This window comes from Phalacrocorax aristotelis, chromosome 2 (assembly GCF_949628215.1).
Source record: "Phalacrocorax aristotelis chromosome 2, bGulAri2.1, whole genome shotgun sequence".
Taxonomy (NCBI): Eukaryota; Metazoa; Chordata; class Aves; order Suliformes; family Phalacrocoracidae; genus Phalacrocorax; species Phalacrocorax aristotelis.
In genome coordinates, this window is record NC_134277.1 from 31,149,777 (window position 1) to 31,171,118 (window position 21,342).

The 21,342-nt window shown below is 40.1% G+C and overlaps 1 protein-coding gene across 1 annotated transcript in view; it reads left to right on the forward strand.

Annotated features, from left to right (window-relative positions):
• The window catches only part of SCIN (scinderin), a 55,798-nt gene extending 38,343 nt beyond the window's left edge, over window positions 1-17,455 (forward strand). The window contains exons 5-16 of the mRNA XM_075082938.1: window positions 875-970; window positions 3,413-3,545; window positions 5,351-5,439; window positions 5,642-5,857; window positions 7,039-7,160; window positions 7,345-7,435; window positions 9,815-9,985; window positions 10,482-10,659; window positions 11,142-11,263; window positions 12,986-13,063; window positions 14,395-14,455; window positions 15,395-17,455. Coding sequence (XP_074939039.1) covers window positions 875-970; window positions 3,413-3,545; window positions 5,351-5,439; window positions 5,642-5,857; window positions 7,039-7,160; window positions 7,345-7,435; window positions 9,815-9,985; window positions 10,482-10,659; window positions 11,142-11,263; window positions 12,986-13,063; window positions 14,395-14,455; window positions 15,395-15,528 — 1,491 coding nt within the window. The 3' untranslated portion in view covers window positions 15,529-17,455. The remainder of the gene's footprint in view (window positions 1-874; window positions 971-3,412; window positions 3,546-5,350; window positions 5,440-5,641; window positions 5,858-7,038; window positions 7,161-7,344; window positions 7,436-9,814; window positions 9,986-10,481; window positions 10,660-11,141; window positions 11,264-12,985; window positions 13,064-14,394; window positions 14,456-15,394) is intronic.
• The last annotated feature ends 3,887 nt before the right edge of the window (window positions 17,456-21,342 follow it).

Consider the following 21,342-nt stretch of genomic DNA (forward strand, 5'->3'; position numbering starts at 1 on the left):
CCACAATACTCTGTATGTAACATTTGGATCTGGTCATATATTAATCATTAAGTAAAGATGATTAAGAAAGAGTGACTAGGATCTAATGATGACTACCTGACCATAACATGTTCTTGATGAACTTCTGTAAATTTCTTGTAGGGATAGTTGCTATACCATTACCCATGGTGTGAAACTACTCTGATGTAAAACAATCACAGTGTTAAAATTGGTATTCTGGTGGTGGAGCAAGAAAATTATTTCCTCACCCCATAAATTTTTTTCAAGACCTTAACTAAATTTTCCCCCTTAAAATGGGATTAAGAATCTGTAATTTTTAAGATTTTTGAACTCATAATCTGATATTTTATATTGTCAGTTGAAATATTTTAAAAGATAATTTCAACTCTTATATTTCACTTTGCTTGAATTTTAGCGCTGTTAAATGTTTTGAGAGTAATGTAATTCCAAAAATTCTAAGATGTGCTTGTGGACAGTTTAGAAGTTACTGGGAGGAAAAGGGGAAGACAGACGTATAAACACACACACGGAATACGATCACATAAACCTTTCTGTTCTGTGTATTTGTGTGTGTGTGTATCCTTTGAAGCTTTCCTCTACATAACATTTCCTGTCCTAGTTATAGACGACCGGCAAGTTGGCCTGCAGGGAAGACAGCATGAAGATCTAAAGCTGCTGGAGATCTGACACAGTTATTTAAAATTGTCCACGTGTTTGTAAACAAGTCACCCATGAGTTTGGGTTTACATTGGATTATATGTAAAGATGATCACAATTAATCCATTACTGGGACAACACATTACAGCGTTTAGGTATTTATACTACAGCACCTACTCTCTCTCTGCATTGAATTTGTTATTCTCTTGTTGTACAGGTTTTAGGGAGAAAGCCAGTGCTTCCCGAGTGTGATGATGATGGTGATGATGAGCAGGCTGATATTGCAAACAGGAGAAGCGCTAAGCTATATATGGTAAGTTATTTATTTATTTATTTTAATTAGGTATGCTCAACAGTATTCATGCATTCATTCATCCCTCATATATGGAGTTCTGGCTTCAGTTACAGGACTGCAGTTGTGCTAGTTGATTTGCAGCTGATGGAGAAGTTTCTCAAAGGATGTCAATCAAGAGAGCCCAGGTAATTTGAGGGTTAAAAAATGGATTACAGTCCTGTTTACTCAGGAAACAAGTTAAGCATGGCCAGTGCAGGTCAAAGAAGGATTAATTGGTCTTAAATCAAATTATATTTCCTGCCTTCTTGATTTTAACAGTGACAGTTTTAGTAGTTATATATGATTTAGATACTCTTAGCAGAGTTTGAGATATGGACAGTTATGTTATATTTTATATAAAAATTCAAAGGAATTTGAATGCAGAACTCCTTTCTTTTGCAATGTGCTTTCCCTCCTTCCTCGCCTGCGATGGCTTAACACTGACTGGGACAGTGCCACTGCCAGGAAAATTACCTATAAAAAAAAATGAATTAAATATTTACTCAATTTAAATCAGTAGGAGTTTTATGATTAAGTTCAGTAAAGTTATGATTTTTCCTCACATCGTGCTAGGCATACTGGTCTTTCCTAGAAGAGGCATGGGACTGATTCTTCGAACTAACAATACAGTACCTTACCTATGTACATGGCTACACAACTATTTCTTTTTCTGAAAAAACACCCCGACTATTTCTAGGCCTGTATTTTGTTTCTTCCCCCCTCCCCACTCCTCCTTCTTTCATATTCTCCCATTTGAGACAAGAAGTGCGAAAATATTTGGAAAAGGGGGATGTTTTTAATGAAATCTAGAAAAGACTTTATCCTTCCCCTTCCCAACAAAAAAAAAGAGATTATTTTCTCCTGAAGACTGCAAGAAGCGTACTTTTTTTTACAAGCTCTCATTAGCATTGAGATCTGGACCTTTATCTCCAGCACTTTGTGCTCTGGCTCATGCAATAAGGTTGCCTTGTGTGACACAAAAGAATCTGTCAGTGGCATATAATGTACTTTCTTCCCTTCCCTGTTGTCACTTAATAAGAAGGGTTTGGTCAACAAGTGACACTCTGACAGCACTAAGTGCTACTGGATCCCCACGCGTGTTACCTTCTAGGTGCCATCTATAGTAGCATCAAAGCTGCTGTGATGTATGAGAGAGGGTGGGTCACTCCCTCCACAGCTCCTGCATCCCACAGACTACAGCTTGTTACGTGATTCCTCCCCTACCCATATGTGTGGCTGGGGTTTACAAGAAGACTGTATGAGGTAATCATTGTTACAAGGCTGTGTTTAGTTCCCATTAATCATGCCATTCTTGCCAAAAAATCTTGCGCACGTTTATCTTTATAGCAGGGTTTTAGGGAAAAAAAAAAAAAAAAAAAAAAGAAGGAAAAAACAAAAGGAAGAAAAAAGAAGGCCTGCGTGTATGAGCAGGACCATTGTAGTAAGACAATACTAGAGAAAAGTGCTTCCAGTGAATTTTGGAATCCTAAGGACTCTCAGAAAATCCTGTGGATATCTAATAAATTTCTCTAAGTACATGGGTCAGTCTAACAGAGCTCTGTTAGCTACATTTAAACATGCTCCAATGTAACAATGAGTGTCAGAGTCAGGAGACAGGTCTACGGTGAGCCCTCACAGTAAGTATAATAGCTGATTTTTATTTTTTATATGCAGTGGTAATTTCCATCTTCTGCTTCCATAATATACAATAGAAGATATAATGGTGTATTTAAAATTAATATTTAATTATAGGAAAGGAAATAAAGACTACTAGAAAAGTTATTACAATAGTAATAACTTATTTTCAGTAGTAATAACTGGTCTTTTGGCCATGTAGGAGTGAATTTTAGAAAGTTTTAAAGGTCTACATGAACTTACAGTGGTGGTAGAGGTTACAAAGCAGATTCTGCAACAGGTCTTGTATTACAGTTTCCCGTTTAAGAACTGTAGGTTATAAAGGTAGGTATTTCACTTGTTAATATCAGTGGAGGACTATTTTATTATCATTTCAAATGCTTTTGTTCAGCATGTATGTATACCTTTGGCTTCAGTGTGGGTTGCTTGGTAGCAGAAGATGACACCTAGGGTCTCCACCAGTTCAGCTGAGCATATCGGAAGAGCTGAAGAAAATACAGATTTTTAATTGTGAGGTGTTCGCTGAATGAGAAGTTGAATTGAAAGCGGAAGAGAAACCGATTTAAGTTGTGAGACACAGATCCAGCAAACTCACTAAAATTAACACTACATCTCCCTCTAATGGATGTAAAATGAAATGAAACAAAAAATTAGTCATTAGCATATCTTACTTTGCAGCCATTTATATAGGAATGGTAACTGATTTTTATAGTAATTTTGAGAGTAGAAATTCATTTGGTTGTAAAAGCCAGAGCTGATCTAAATTTGGAATTATTGCTTTCTTAGGTGTCAGATGCAAGTGGATCCATGAAGGTGTCTGTGGTAGCAGAGGAAAACCCCTTCTCCATGGCTATGCTTTTGTCTGAGGAGTGCTTCATTTTGGACAACGGTGCTGCAAGGAAGATCTTTGTGTGGAAAGGTAAGAGATCACTTCTGTTGCAAATGCAGAAGCTACACAGATATAGCTAAGGAGTTGACACAACACCCTCGGGACGCTAACAAGAATTTAATACTGGCTGGATGCAGTACCCTGCACACAGTTCTTCCTTGGTGTGGTCAGTGGACAAAGATGGCTCACCAGGCTAAGGGGCTCGAGACCAAACCTTGTCTACGGATCCTGGATATTTTTGGGGTATCTGTAAGCTTGGGTGCTTAAATGCTTATCTAAGTGGCAATTACAAAGCAAACATAAAGAATTCTACAAGTTCTGTATATTGTCATCAGATCCCTATTGTCTGGGACAAAAGTCTGGACACTGGAAGTTTGATAATATGTAGATATTATATTTCCATACATTGCTCCACAGAGGTTTGAAATTGAAAGGTGAGTGTCCCAGGCATCAACTAAAAGCATAAGCTTGCAAATACTTTGATGCTTTTTTTTTTTTTTCTTGTGAATATTACTCTGTGGTATCATCAGTGGTTGTAGGAGTGTCTGCAATTGCTTTGACTGAGAGTTTCCGAGGAGAAGACGACAACTGGGGAATCAGGCCTGGACACCTTGCAGCTGGATTATTGTGGTGCTGCCATTGCATCCAGTGCTGAGTATTGCCCCTTTTTTGTCTGAGGCAGTGTATTAATTATTCTGTGGCATTTGCATAATTTTTTTTACTGTATGCAATAGAAATAATTAATTGATGCAGTTGTCAAACTGCTGAAGTCAGTCCAGGAAGCACTCTAAGCATTTTGCTTGAAAACTTCATTTGCAGTTTTAAAGGGTGCAACTGCATCCTTTAAAAAAGAGCGTTTTTGAAGCATTGTGCTCAGACGGGCTAAGGTCTACCTGACCACCTGATTCCTGGTTTGCACTCTCTACCTAACAGCTCCTAGAAGAACCAAGCCGATAGGATCAGGATTTATAAAACAAATAAAATACAATTTAGGTCCTTTGAACGTGGCCCTGTGTGCTCCTCAGTGCATCCTCACTCTGCTACTGTTGGTAAGAATAATGTGTGGAAAAATCCCATTAGTCTGTGAGTCCCACCCTTGTACCCGGAGGCTGCAGTTATCATCTCTGCTGGAAATCTTCACACCACTAAGCTGAGGAGTGTGAATTACTTCGCGAATAGTCTCATTCAAAATGGAATACAATGAATAGCTTATCAGAGCATCTTATTAGACTAAGAGGTCTTTGGAATATAGTCATTGACAGCCAGCTGGGACACAGGTCTGATACACAATGTCATCCCACAGGGACTTTCAGAGATGTCTAAGACTGAGCAAGGCTGAACAAGGAGCAATGGATGGGGAAGGGTGGTGGTAAATTGCACAGCCCAGCCAGACAAAATGGGAGCTTCTTTTACTCTGACTGTGGCACTGCCTGAAGAAGTGAAGGCAGTTCTGCACAGGAGCTTTATTTACCACATTGCAGCCCAGCAAGGGAAGATTCAGAGAAGGAGCCAGAGTGTTCTTTACCTTGAACCAAGCAGATATTATGAACAGCATTTTTTGACAGAAACACACACACTAAGCAAAAACCAATGCCCCACCCCCCCTTATTTTAATTTTCTTTTATTTTAACTGTTTTCAAAGACACTGAGGTGCTGTTTTGGCCACTCAACTTTGTGCGCATCTTATTGCTTGTGCTATGTCCAGCATCTGTGTTTGTTCAAGACTGAGGCAAGAGCAATGTTGAAGAGAACCTGGCTCAAGGACATCTTGTTTTTGCAGGATCTGTGACCTTATTGTCCTTTCCCATGTATTGCTATCCTTCTGTTTTAACCAGGCAAAGATGCTAACCCACAGGAGAGAAAAGCTGCCATGAAGAATGCTGAACAATTCATACAGCAGATGAATTATCCTGCCAACACACAGGTGCGATCTATTTATGAGATGGTACCAGAAGGGCATGAGCTCTGTTAAAAACTTTGTTTTTAAATAAGCAAAAAAAATATTTTTAAGGGCTTATAAGACATAAGGGCAATGTTCCACTAACAGATAATTCAGAAAAGTTTCTGTTCGAGTAACTGTGTCAGTTTTGTGTTCCTTCCATTTCATGTGTCTTGCTTCGTTTCAGATTCAAGTCCTTCCCGAAGGAGGTGAAACACCAATTTTCAAACAATTTTTTAAAGACTGGAAGGATAAAGATCAAAGTGATGGATTTGGCAAAGTATATGTCACAGAGAGAGTGGCTAAAATTGAGCAGATTGAATTTGATGCTACCAAGTTACATGAGTCTCCACAAATGGCTGCCCAGCATAACATGGTAGACGATGGTTCAGGGAAAGTAGAGGTAATTTTTCTGTTGTATTAAATTGTATTCTACCTACCTAGCTTATTCTGTTATGGGATAAGCTGCTATTCTATGTTTTGTGACTTAGACTGTTGTGTGGAGTAACACCACATTAGCGGCAGTGTTACTTCTGCCATCAGAAAAGGTACTCTGAGGCAGAAAGTGAATCTCTTTGTCAGCTGTCATGTCTTTTTGGTGCTTATGAAAGATGTTGTACCAGTCATCAATAGAAATCAAACAGCAGAAACATTTCCCCTTCTACACAATACTTCTTAAAGATATACTTTAAATATGATCCTTAGCCTAAAGGAAAACTTCTATCTCACATCAGCTTGAAATCTGGAATGGGGGAACTTGCCCTTGGAGTCAGAAATTCGTTCCATGTCATTATGTATGTATCCAATCTGCTTTCTAGAGGAACCTTCTTTGTCCTCAGTGTGTGTCTACGGTAGCCTGGATTTAGAGAGAAAAAGATGCCTGACTGTACAAACTTTCTAGATCTATCCAAATCCCACTGCAGGAATATCTTTGGACTACACAGGGCTGGTCTGGCATTGTACCAACACAGCCTGTTGAATACAGGTCTGCATGTTGGGATTCTGGAAGAAAAATATAAATACCTACAGTCTTATTGGTATATTTTCTAGGTTTCTACCCTCATGCTTAGGATGGTCTGTCGGCTTGAGCCAAAACAGCTTAGATCAGAAGCATTTTTTTGCTGTATAATTGTAGCAGTATGCTTTTGGAGAGCAGTTGTTAATTGAACTGGGCTGTAGTGAATCAAATAGGAAGAAATCTGCCTAACAGTGTGTTACCTGACTACAGTGTGCCTCTCCCAAATAATATGATAGTTCTATGATGAATCATAATGTTGTGGCATTCATATCACGTTATCATCTTACGACATTAACACAGTAAGTTCAACATAGCATTATGAGGTCATCATATGGCATTAAAGCATCAAGACAAAGCAAAGTGTACTGCAATGGCTTGTTGATGGTCATTATTCATTCATTCAGTGGGCGCAGGGTGTATCTACTTAATGAAGAATTCTTCCTGGTTTTGTTCCATAACACTGGGAACAGAAACAAAGGTCACTCACGGGATGACACAATAAATTGCTTCTTGAAGAGTCTCAGGATGAAGTTCAGCATTCTCCAGTGATTCTTCTGTTTCCCCAGATCTGGCGAGTGGAGAGCAGCGGCAGAGTTCCTGTGGGACCCGAGACATATGGGCAGTTTTATGGTGGTGACTGCTACATTATCCTCTACACTTACCCTAAAGGGCAGATCATCTACACATGGTATGTTTGGTTGGCTTTGCACAGACCTCCAGCATGTAGATATTATTTTATGCTAACTTCATGTCCTTTTGAGTAGAACCACGTGTAAATGCAAGGTTGTTTATTGTGCATTTGTCATGCAGCGTAAGGTCTGGATTATTTTGAAACTGGACTTAACCATTGTCTTTCTCCTTGTCTTCCTCAGGCAAGGAGCCCATGCTACAAAAGATGAACTGACTGCATCTGCATTTCTGACTGTTCAGCTGGATCAGTTATTGAACGGTCAGGCTGTGCAGGTTAGTGTCTTTTGGATAAAATTCAACAGAGCATGCAGTATATGCAAATGTCAGTGAGAACTGAAAGGAGGAGGTAGCATTTGAAGACTGGGAATATCAGCTGCTCATGGTCTGTATCGAGCCAAGCACCATGGGCCTTTTTAGAGTCACTGGAGATTTCCCTTTTGAATCATCCTTTCTAAATGTAGATGTCCAAAAAACCACAGATATTGCACAACCTAAACATGCCTTTTCTTTCCTTCAACTTTCGCTGTCTAAAAATTAAGTTTTAGTCCTGCCTAGCCTTGCAAACTCTGTACATGGTCAGTGGAGACCGAAGGATAAGACCCACCCAGGGCAACTCACTCTGAAGCAAGCGTCTGACAGGGTGATAGCCCTGCGTGAGCCCCGCTGTCTCCTTTTGGTTGCGTAGGAAGCTGTGATGTTTAGGCCAGACATGACATCTGACTTTTAGAGGGCCAAAACTGGGAGACATGAAAGCCACATGACAGCCAGAAGGGGAGAGCCTGTAGGAACTGTGCCGCAGGGTCTGCCTTGTCCCTGCCGTAGTAAGGAACTTAATTGGGGTTCTCACATTCCATAGTGCTTGCAGCTGTGTGAAAGCAGGATACACAGCCTCACTTGCAGAAATGGGGTGTGTGGGGCAGGGTGCAGGACACTGGCAACTGAAAAGTGCGACAAGATGAGATAGTCCTAGCGTGACTAGAATGTGTGCTCTCCTTTTATCGCTAGTGCAGAGTCGTGGGTAGGTGGAGAGGTGAAAGGTCTCTTTTCACAGAAAGGCTAGAGCTGGAAGATGACCAGGGACAGGGAGAGATCTTCTAGGTAGTAGGACATAATTCTGTGTTTCCCATTTCTTAATTACAAAGTAAAGGGCTTCCCCCACTCACTAAGGTACAGTTAATTTAGATGGCAGACCACACTTTTAGCTATTAATCAGTTATGATTTATGATTGAAATGGTATTAAGGAAGGATTAGAACACTTCTAGGTAATATTCTTGTAATAAATTCTAGGTAATATCCTTGAAATATTCCTAATGCGTGTTCTACATATGGACAGAGTTCAACACCATATAGTCCTGCCTCATAACTAAAGCCAATACTAATACTAGAGTAATAATAATACTACTACTAACAGCTGCAATAATAAAAACCCTTTTTATTAAAGCTGAAGGAGATCCATCTCACTGCAGTGGACATAGTACTTAAAAGTACTTTTATCCTGCAACGAATTTAGGAATATATATACACACTCATATCTCAGGATAGTCTATGATTCTATGCATGTGTGCATTTGTATGCATATACATGGCTACCTAGAATATACTACCTGTGCTTAACGTCTGTATTAGCATTTTTTGAAAGGTTTAAATATACTATTTTTGCGGTCACTAGATGGCACTACAATACAAATGACTACTAAAAAGTCGTTCCCCTGTACATATGTAAAATCACATATGTGCATATGTAAAATCCTGCCGCAGTTTGGCACCCATATACGTGTCCTAGGGTATCGTTATCAGGCAACTGTGCCAGTCTATCCAGCTGTGAGATGTCAAAACACCTGCCTGGCTGCCACCGCACCTCCTCGGCATCCTGGCTCCCACCTGCCCCACGCCTCACCGGGCAGGGCTAAAGGGCTGGGGCTCTCCGCTTCTCCTCTGCTGGCTGCGCAGCATGCCTCACTCCCTTTTTTTCCCTTTCTTTTTGGGAGTGAAAGTCGCAGCCTTCCACCTTGGCGGGTGGTACTGTTATAAAGGAAGAACAAACGGTTGTATACAAATAACTTTTATCATACATTAACCTAAAAACAGTCGTTCTTCATAGCTCAATGTTTTTCTGAGATTGCAGTAACATCTTTCGCATCCGTAATGGAAGTTCATTTTTGTCATCCATGTTATCCTCTGCAAGATAGATCTATGCTTATCTTTATCATCAGCTTGCACGTAAAGTACACATAGATATAATGAACAGGATGAATAACCATTCTCTTCTGCTTAAATACCGGGCACCTAAACTTCCAAGACAGTTTTTTCGGGGAATTAAGTCACTCTATAAAACTCTATGAAATGACAGTTCTTTTGAAAAAGAGTAATTTTCTTATTAAAGTAGATAGCAGCCATTTTAATCAGCTAAACAATATGTTAGAAGTTTGAATCTTGTCTTTGTGTCAGCATGATTGACAAAAAAATCTCACAAATGCTCTAAATTTAATGTGTCTGGAACTATATTTTTAGATCTTCTCAGCTTGCCACTTCTCATTCTTGCTAACACACTTAGCATTATTGGCTAACATCCCCTATGCTGTTCAACAAAGACCAAAAATAACTACTTCTGTCCTTCCACTTCTTTTATTGCATTTCTTTACATATGTACAGATCCGAGTCAGCCAAGGCAAAGAGCCTGCACATTTGCTGAGCTTGTTCAAAAACAAACCACTTATTCTCTACAAGGATGGCACATCCAAGAAGGGAGGTCAGAAACCTGCTCCTCCCACACGACTCTTCCAAATCCGCAGGAACTTGGCAGCCATTACCAGGATTGCAGAGGTAAGGTCACCTGCTAAGTATTAGCAACTATTCCCTACGGGAAATGGTATAGCTGCCGTGAGCCTCTCCGACTAATTTTGTTGGGTAGTCACATCTGCTAGGAACACAGAACTCCAAGTCATATCCACTGCTCTATGTGACCAACCCATCTAGTAAATCACAGAGAATATGCCATAACTGGCTGCAACCAATATACATCTTTCAGAGGATACTGTAAGAAAACACATAGTAAACAGCTGACAAAGAACAGACAAGAAATCAGCAACCCTTAAGAGACGGTCATTCCTACTGCCAAATAGTCCTAACTTTTGCCCTGCAAGTCAGTTCCTTGTCTCAAGTTAAGTTCTCTAATTTATATCAGTATAACTCCAGGGAAAAATTGAAGAAAAAAAGCATAGCTGATTAACATCTATCTACACGTTTTATATAAATGTGCAAAACAGTGATCGCACTATTTGAAAATCTGAAGAATAAAACAATTTCTTACTTGATCTAGGTTGATGCTGACACAATGTCACTGAACTCTAATGATGTCTTTGTTCTGAAACTGCCAAACAACTCTGGCTACACCTGGGTAGGAAAAGGAGCAAACAAAGAGGAGGAACAAGGAGCTCAATACATTGCCAACATTCTCAAATGCCAGACTGCTAAGATTAATGAAGGCCAGGAACCAGGTTAGTATGAGGCCATGTGCTTGCTAATACACAGCTGAGAATACACAGCACTGCATGGAAATATAGCCTAAATGGTTTTTGCAATCATATATTTTGTAGGCAGAAGCATATGCTCACTCTCTCCCTTTGAAAAGCCTACCTGACTCTTTACTATGGAGATCTATCCAGAACTGGCTGATGCACAAGCAGTGCGATGCCCTGGAAGCCTGTAGGAGAGTAGCGGGAGCTGCAGAGGAATGTGGTCCTTTCTTTACCATGAGTACCTAGGAGGGGAGAAAGACATAGCACATTGCTCTTTCTAGGTCTGCAAGTGATACCTTTATTGTTATTTTGACAAACTGCAGGAAGAACTGTAAGAAAATGCACCCATCTTTGAGACAGAAAAGAAGATATTGTTTGGGGATTCTTGAAACAGTATCTAACAAGCTAAAACATCAAATGTTAAATCTGCTGCTGAATGAATTATATATTGTGTATTTCAGAGGAATTCTGGAAAGCACTTGGAGGTAAAAAAAAATATCAGACTTCACCACAGCTCTTGACAAAGGCTGAAGATCATCCCCCTCGCCTGTATGGTTGTTCTAATAAGACTGGCAGATTTATTGTGAGTATATGAAGCATACTTTCCTCTCTGTTTAATTACATATTTTCTGGTATATTTTGCCTTGGGAATCATCAGACATTAAATGAGTTTGGGGATCTGGCTTAATTAGCCATGCTTGGCAAGAACTAGAGAGTTGAAGTTTGGTGCTTTAAATGCAAAGGATGGACAGAAGAATTAATACTGCAGATGTCTGCACACAGAGCCTGCTCCAGCCTGGGACTAGAGGCTTGGAGATGCAAAAAGATAAGGTGTTTGCCCAGTCAAAAGCAATTGTGTACTTGCAGAGCATTGCCAGGCTGCTGTCATTTTGCTGAGAAGGTGCAGGTCAGTGCCTTGCCCCTTACATGTTTGATAGTGGTGGTGAGGAAAAGAAATGCCCCTTGCCAAAAAGCCCTAGCAGTCTGAAATTTTCCATAGAGATTTAAGACATGTAATTATGCCTTTAAGTTATTGGCCTGTGCTCAAGGAGGTAGGAAGACCTATTTCCAGAAATACCCAGAGCTGTGTGCTGGGTATTAAGCCTGTGATTCAGGCTTAATTACTTATCGTATTCTGGGAGCGCAACGCTGTGTCACTGTTTGGCAAGGACGCACTAATTCTTAGCTAGGGGACATAGTTGGCTACCATCTCTGTGGTCTCCTTAAGGCACAGCCCCTTCATGTGAAGAGGGATAAAACAAATAGGATCCTTTCATATGGACTTTAAAATCTTAGAAGAGTAGCAAAATTTATTATTCTAAAAAGTTTCTAAAACACTTCTGTGAAATACAGTAATAGGAGCCAGCCTCTCTATAACAGTCTGCTGGGAGCTATGCAACTGTTTGGTTTTTGTTTTAAATTCCCTCCAAATTCTGTGAAATCCCCTCTTTCCTGCAGCCTTTCTCTAGTAACAGAATCACCACTGGTAGAGCTCACCAGAAGAGGAAGGTCAAATCACTCAGACCTTCTGGCTGCCAACACAGGGTGGGGAAAAGGAATGTCTTTTGCACCATCTGCTTACCATCCCTTTAGCACTCCTACATGAACAAGCACAGCCAAACCCTTGACAGTCCTTTAGAAGTAGAGGGCTGACCACTAGCTGCATTATTATCTCTCCATCTCATACAGAATAGCATTAAACTGCTTTTCTATCTGCCTGCACGTCCTTGGAAGAAGGAAGCAGTCTGCCTTTCCTTTGGTGACTAATCCTTGATGGCTTAGTCGACTGTAATGCCCCATTGACAAGTGACTGGAAAGCTTGCTTGGGTGTGTATTTCATAGCTGAGCTCACATACTGCAAGCCAAAGCAGTTTCTTTTCCTTATTAATGAATGTCAGCTGCATGAATATATCAGCTGGTATCAGCAGATTGATTTAGTTTGCTTGGTATAAGGTGCTCTATGGAAATTTCCCTGTACCCTTCTACTGGCAGACCTCGGTCCCAACGTAACAACAGTCACAATTACAATGTAAACCTCTGCCTCTCCTGAGGATATCCTATCAATTCTGACAAACTGAGAGCTCTTTTTATAGGACATGCAATTATGTGATTTGTTTCCTTTCAGTTGAAACACCCTTGACACATTCATCAAATTAGTTTAGGTCTTGACCCTTTAGGAGCACAAAGAATTGCACGCCAGCTTCTGGACTTACCCTTTTTAAAATATCTTAGGTCTGTGCAAAATCAGAGTATCTTAAAATATCATTAAAACCCCCAAAAACCCAAACCCTAATATCCGTTTTAGATTGAGGAGGTCCCAGGAGAATTCACTCAGGACGATTTGGCTGAAGATGATGTCATGTTGCTGGATGCTTGGGAGCAGGTAAGCTGTGTATTTGACCACTGCCTTTTGTGGTAACAAGGCTAATTTATTCTTAACCACTGAAATAATAAGATTTCAGATAAGATAAGAAATCATCTTTGCGAGAATGAAAGAGGTTTTGTTTTATTTAAATTATACCAGTGGGAGCTATATTTTTTGAGCTATATGATGTGCTAGTGTGAACATACACAACTGAATTTCCAAGCATAATGCGAGACCATGTCAGGCACTTCCCATTAAAACCAATGGAGGCTGCAAGAGTATAAGCCCTGGCAGTGTTCTGAAAGGCTATCAATAATATTCTTGACGTTATCACTAAAATTTATTAATTTCAAAAAATAAAGTTATTGCATAAAAGGTATTCAGAAGCCACAAAATCCACATAGCAGCAGCAGCAGCACCTAAATAAAGCCTTACTAGAGAAGGGGAAAAACACTAGACCCTTATACAGATTTCTTCAGAAGAACTGGGTGAAGGGTGGCAGAAACAATCTCCATCATCTTCCCAGGTTCACTGAAAACTAAAAATATTGAGAGATTTTTGGATGACAGGCAAACTTACTGCGGGTGCGGAGGGCATATCTGTTTCTCACAGTGTATTATCTCTACCCTTCCTCTCCCCTTGGAGGGACAGGGGGAGAAGGCCACAGTTCCTACACTTCATTTGTCTTCTTCAGCCTAACCCTTCAGGAAAAAAAGGCTGAGGTTTTTGGAAACAAGAAGGAACATCCAAGGTCCATGTGGGAAAGACTGATGGGGGGAAGGTGGGTGGAGAAGCTGGATAGAAAGTAGTTGGGACATACTGACTCAGGTAAGAAGGAAAGAAGTCCGGGACGTGTAGCTGGTTTCCAAAAAGATCCTTGAAAGAAAAAAAACAATTGCGGGGATTGCAGATGGAGGCTCTGGTGGTTGGGTATTCAGTGCGTCACCTAGCAGTTACCCGGGGTAGCACTGATCAGAGGGCACAAGTGCTGATGTGCAAGCAGACCTCAAACCAGAGGCAGCTCCTGTTCAGTGTTTCTACCTGCACCAAAAGAGCAATTTCCTTGGCAAACTGTAAAATATATGCATGGAAAAGGCAATTAGAGTTCCTTTCATCAGAATACATAAAGGCCTGGCCTTCCAGTGTCAAGAGAGTGGTGAGATTTCAGAGGATAGAACTACAGTCTCTCGCACGGGGGAAAAAAAAAATCATCAGTTGTGGTACCTCTGCAGTCTTCTCATAGCATATATTCTTTCTCCTAGTGGAATCATCTATTTTGTACTCTACCTGCTGTACACAACATCCTTGTAACAACATGGGAGCTATATCTTTCTCTTTTCTGTTTGCAGGTTTTTGTCTGGATTGGGAAGGATGCTAATGAAACTGAGCGACAGGAATCCATTAAATCTGGTATATCAAATAAATTTGGCAGAATTCTGAGTGAAGTAGCATCAATATTATTTAGAGAAGTGAAAAAGATGACATAGAAAAAATCTAGTTATGTTTACAGTGTTTAAAAGGGTTACCGAGCTTATTGGGATTTAATCCTGGAGAAGATTATCTTCTCCTTTAAATGTGCTTTAAAACTCATTGTATCTTTCTTATCTGTAAGTTTATGAAGGGTAAAATTAATCAAGATAGCATTAGTAGGCTGCAGAGCTTCTTAAAGAACGTATAGGAGAGCTCCATGAAAAGAAACTGCACTGAAAAGAGAAAGAATTTAAAAGGAGATACCTACTGAACTGGAACCCACGCTAATGTATATAGTCAAAGGAATGCCAACAAATCTTACACTGCCATACTTCACTGAGTTAAATTCAGAGGAGGTAATTCCAGTTGCAGAACAAATCAAGACAAATCACGTAGAGTGCACCTCCTTGAAAAATCATGTGTCATCTCTGGTGTGATTTCACATAGCTGAGCCGTTCTGACAAAGTTCGTGCTAAAAAAGCTTGCAGATATTTCCCTGGAGCAGCTGGGGTTACCTAGCTGTGTTTCCAATAGGTACTGATGTCATGTTGTGATGTCAAGGGAAACTATACTGGCTTTTACATATGCACACCTGCATAGCACCAGCAAATTCTTTCTCCTGTTCAAGAGCCAAAACCCAGCTGTATGGCAATGAACTGATCAGAGCAACAATCCCGCTGTTCTAACCTCCCCAAAAATTCCTTCACTGGCAGCTGGGAAAATCAGCAATTACCTGAGCATTTCATTGCCTTTGAAGTAATTTAATTGAAAACTGTATTATAGTAGCCCTGGGTTCTTTCACTAGGGCTTTTAGTGTATTTTTTAATACCAAAGGAATGAACTAATATATTACATGTTTTATTTCCTTCCTGTTTTTAGCCAAACGCTATATTGAAACAGATCCTTCTGGCAGAGATAAGGGGACCCCCATTGTAATTGTGAAGCAGGGGCACGAACCCCCGACATTCACAGGCTGGTTCCTGGCTTGGGACTCCAACAAATGGAAGAACTGATCTATCCAGGGAGACTTCAGCTTCAAGCCAAAGAATGACCAGAGCCCACCTACTTTCTAGTATTTTAATTATAGGCTTATGCAACAATATGATGTATCTGTTGTTACAGTTTCCTGAGCTTTGGTATATTTCTGCAAATAGCCTAGACATTCTTAGCACTGGAAAGGATAAATGATAACTGTAAACTGGTCAAATGGGGTATGTGGGGCTTTTCAGATAGTAAATATGGAAAGTGCTACCAATACTTTGTTTAATCTGCTGATTCTTCAAACAGAAGCTGTGGACCAGTTTCTTTGAATGTGCTAAAATGGGCCAATTTCTGCCTGCACTTAAAAACCCAAAATAATGCCACAGAAACTCCTTTAGATCAAGGTCAGCATAATATTGTGCAGAATTTGGCCTGATAAAGGACTAATTCTGCATCTGTTGCAAGGGTAGGACTGGACATGATTTACTTACTAGGCCGAAATACTGCCACACTCACTCATGCAAAATTTCAGACGATGCCTGATCCAGTGTCTTGCAGGGGGCAAACAAAGGATGGGTACTTTGAGAAAGCTGTGCCTAACATGTTTGCTTGTCTTGTTAGTACATAGGAGCTTTAGAATGAATGGCTGTAAGAGTATTAAGTCGACAAAGATTTTTTTGAGGGACTGTCTAGCTCATTGTAATGAATTTCTTTAGATTTATCTCCGTGAACCACCTCCAGCTCCACCAGGTGTTTTTAACCAAAACTCTTAAAGACATTCTAGTGCACTAGTGCTTTTAAGTGGAGGCAGAAGTAACAGCTTCAAAAATACGTACTGTGCCTTAACCAGACTGCACTTAGGCCATACTTTGTCTTGGTTGCCTTACTCGGCAGTACGCAGTGCTTTTCCAGCGTGCAGACAGCTCACCTTGTCAGGTGCAGGATGTGTTTCTGCTCATTTTCTATGCAGGTCTTAGTCAAATATCAAGTACATCAAGTGCAAGTAAATGCCTCGTTTTAGTAGCATTCTACATCCTGGGAATTTGGAGTGTGAGTACACACCATAGAATATGGCCTTTTCTTTTCTCTCAGACACACTTATTTGGGCTTTTTTTATTCTGGTGAATTTAGAGTACATTTTCAAAGTGGTTTTTATTTGTAATTTAGCCAGAAAAGTCTACGTAAGGGCAGTGGGAAAAACTCTGCTTCGTATCTTTAGCACTGCTTTGATGACTTGCCCTATAATGCTTGTTTTAAACAACAATTTGTACAGCTGTAAATCATGTCAGTGTGGCTTTTTAATGAAGGCATTTCAACGGTTTTATTGTTCTTATCAGTTAGGTTGGAAAGCGAAATTTCAGACATTTTTGTATTTTTTTAACATGATTGTGATTTTGAATCTGGGTAATGCAAAAGAGCTAATTTAGTCTGAGCTCATAATCAATATCAATGACAAAAGAATTGTGAAGCTAAGAGATTAATTATAAGAGTTTGTTAGCTTTAAACATTTGCTTAAATCTCTGCTAATATGACTGGGCTGTATCTGAATGTCATTTCATTTAAAATAAAATTACAAAAAACAGTATTCTATACGCTGAGCTGATCTTCCTCTCTCTGACATATTGCTGCTCTGTGCTTCTGCTGATGTCGAGCAAAACATCCTAAAAAACCCTACAGATACCTTCCTTTTTAGATGAACACTGCATTGTGAAGTTATTTGTTTTTACTTTGGTGCCATTTTACCCAGTGGAGGATCACCTCTTCCCCACAACTGGAAAGTTACAAACCTAAGTGAAAAATCAAAGAACTGGGTCTTATTAGCTTGTGATTTAATCTTCTCGAAAAACTACCATTGTTGTTATCAAACTCTTTGGCTTTTAACTTTCTGCTTGTAAAAATGACTGACTATACAAATGATTATTTTATAAAATAGGAGGATAAAGTTGTATGTTTGTTTTGAAAGGATAGGCCTTGCTTTTTATTGGTGAGAGTAGATAAGGAGATGTCCTTTTCCTGCTGGAAGGAGCACAAAGACCTTTTCAGTTTCTCAGCTACTGCACTTCATGCAGCTGCTGAGCAGCCTGTAATTATGGTTGTCTTCAACACATACATATGATTCTTCTCATTTTTTAAAAAATAACAGTTATAGTAACTTCTTAATCAAGGAATAGACAAGATTTGCCCTCCTCGTACATAATCATCTTCCATAACACTGAGGGCTCTGAACTGGCACAGTCTGCCAGCATATTCTGCAGCACTGTGAAAGCCTCTTTTCAGTTCCCTTGCAAAAGACAGAGGGGCTTTTGTGGTCTCCTGGCCTGGGCATTTGGGTTTACAATACATTGTCCTGGCATGTTGATTACTGATGTTGAGGAGAGCATTGGGAGCTCATAATGGAACAGTGTTCTCAACTGGGCTTTAAGCACAACAGCTGCTACCAACATTGTTCTTGGGTTTACTTGCTAGCGAGGAAGTTTATTTTTCATACATATATGTGCAGTACACACAAAGATGTATTTCTTTGTCTCTGAAGGAGAAAGAGGGAGGGAGGACAGACAGGATGGACTATAAGGGCTTGGAAATATTAAAGACTAAGCTGTTTTCAATAAAATATTTAAGCACATAACTATGAATACGCATAGCAAAAATATCTGCCTTCTTTTCAGAAAAAATAGAAAAAAAATGTGCAGACAGTACAGCCAAGTTCAGCCAAGAACAAGCTATATCTTGCATTATTATCACATAGTAATAGTACATTCACTCTGTTTGGAATGGCAAATTTAGACCCTGAGTTAGCAGTTTCATTATGCTACCAAACAGCAAGCATTCATATGTTCTATTGATTGTAAATACAGCATAATTTTTCATCTTTGTTTTATAGAATTTCATTGCAACAGAAAGCTGTTAGGAATCCTTACAGCCAACAGGACATCATAATACTATATAGTATTGGTATTTTACATAAAATAGTGTAATCTTAGAATATAACTACAGATTGAACACAGGAGAGGAGCCAGCCTCTGGAATAACTGCTCTAAATACCCATTTTGACCATAGCACATAGTGCTATGTAGCATCAGATCTGCTGTAAATGAGTATGTTAAATGTAGCTAAATTCAGTTGAACAGTTTGATCTCTTGCCAGTTCAGACTCACATAAGCGTCACCTGCAACAACAAGAAAATTATGAAGATGCTAGACAGTGGGATTGTGGTACTACCCCTCACAGGAGAACTAAGGAACCATACAGAAAATATTTTGCTTGCTGGACTATAGCAGGAGCTGCTCTCAGACGTCTCTACAGGCTACAGGAACACTTCTTGTTATAAACTTTGTGATCGCCTTGTAGTCTTCATTTTTACTGGATCTAAAAAGGCTAAAAGAAAAAAAAAAGCCAAATCAAGCCTATTATTTTCCATGGACTGAAGTCCTTCAAACTTTGCTTTAGAATACAATTGCTCCTTCAGCATCCCACTGAAGTTGTGCCTTTATGGCTTAATTGAGCCAAATGCAACTATATAAGACAAAAAATTTACTATCTCATAAAACCAGAGTTTGATAATACTTTAATGTGCTGACTTTTCAAATCCTTGCTTTTTCTTTTTTAAAGACAATAATTTTGTCTTTAGATAAAGAAATAGTCCACTTTTCCCTTCTTAAGGCTAGGACATTTGATGCTAAAATCAAAGGAGCTTCTGATTTCACTGAAAACACAATCAGATCTTTAATGTGCTACACATCCTTAATGTCTCATTACATCCTCTCTAGACTGGCGTAAAGTTAGTTTGACCTCCTCTGACTATTAACACATTACCTTATGCTAAAAATCAATAAACTACACTCACTTCAATTAAAGCTTCCAAGGTGCAACAGGGAGAAGGGCAGACCAATGGGAGCTGGGAGGCCCACCATGCCATAGAATTAGTCGATGACTGTTCTGGCCCTTCTCCCCCTGCATGTAATTTTCCTGTTGACATTAAAGTGTATTTGCATTACAGGGAAAAAAAAATCTCTCCCTATAGAACAGAACACATAAGCTGATTTTTATTTTTTCTTCTAAATAATAGCAAACTGAGTTATTGCAGGGGAGCAGATAGAAAGGGAATCAGCCTGTACCAAGCTTCTCCCTAAATGCATCACTTCCACTCTGCAAGTGCTCTCTCCTCAAAAGGATGTTATAAGTGTAGTGAGATCCACAAGACTGTACCTTTTACCACCACATTTAATCAGTCAGCAGTAAAACGTGGGCCTCCCCATAAATGAAATTAAAACATCAATTTGTATTGTTTGTTAATCATTTGCTCAGAAAATTCCCTGGATGGGGCAAGTAGGGCCAGTGAAGGTACATGCAATGTTTCTTTGGGAATGTATGAGGAAACCAAAGAGTGAGGCTGGGACAATCTGAACAGAATCCCACTGCAAAGCTCGGAGATAGGCATGTTTGCTTTAGCAGCAATAATGCTTTGATTAGTCTAACAAAACCCCTTGACCAGTGCTAGAAGAGCTTAGCTCTCCCTGCTGCTCTTTAACAGATTTCACAGAGGTGACTCAGGGTGATTTCACAGCAGTTGGCAATAGTAACATCAAGGCTAAATGCAATTAGGTGATTTTGACATCGTTTACTTGACAGTTCACTGTACTTTGTGTTGTCTGATACCCTTCCTACAGAAGAACCAGGACCAATCCTGATTAAAATAGAGCATTGCTAGGAGGCACCCAAGACAAATTTCCCTCTGGGCTTAGATTTTCAGAGAGGTGGCTCAGAAAGGTCACAGGTTTCCTCTAACAGGCATGGCAGCACAGCTGAGTCCCCGTTTAACCGGCTGAGCGGGGCTGTAGTTACCTTTGTTGGTGCCAAAGATTGCCGTCCTTCTTCCCACTAACCAGCTGCTCTCCTTCTGGACTTGGGCGAGAAGTTAGTGGCTGCAGCAGGGGGAAGAGACAGGAGTGGCAGTGAATGTCTTATCAGCAAGGACAATAGGCAAGAAGCCCATTCTAACAATCCCTTTCTTGCTGGATAGCCCCAGTCAACAGTAGATCTCTCACAGACCTGCTGCTGCCAGACTCTGTCCCATCCTAGCATTTGCAGATGCACTCCAGCACCCACTGACTAAATATCCCACGTGTGAATTCCCAAAGCTCCAAGTGATTTTTTTAAGATTGTGTGAGGAAAGGTGATGGAAATTTGTCCTGTATTTAAAGCAGCAAACAAGGATTTAGGTAACCTATGTTTCCTGTGGTCTGTGCATCCTTGTGTAACCTGAATAAATCACTGAATTTTGCTGCTTCTATTTTCCACCTATTAAATGATTATTTATTCCATCCTTTCCCTGTTTATTTAAGCTGTGCTGCCTTTTACCGTGTGTTTGTACAATGCCTGACCTAGCGAAGCCACTTCTCAAAACTGTCATCTTGTAGGTACTGCTCATAATCCAGACAGCTGCCAGCGTTATTAGTGCCAAGCTGCACAGACTTGCTCAGGGCAAGATCAGACAATGAGACAGGTGCGATGTCTTGGAGACTTACTGAAGCACAGGTGCAGCTCCACCAACAGTGGCATTGGGGCAGCAGAGAAAGAGGAGGAGCCAGCTCAGCTGAGAAGTAAAGTTTTTATGATATAACACAATATGAGCAAAGATAACAGCCCCCAGCAATACAGGTCAGAGTTGCTTTGTCAGAGCACTCTGTAAGCCATAACTACAGGTGCATCTGCATCAGGTCCATACAAATTCCTCTCCAGATCAGGAACAACTGCTCTGGGGATAGTAAGCATGAGGGGAAGACAAGGCTCTGCTGTGTTTACAAAGGAACATCAAAATCCTCAGGAGCCTCTTTGCTTTGACCTGG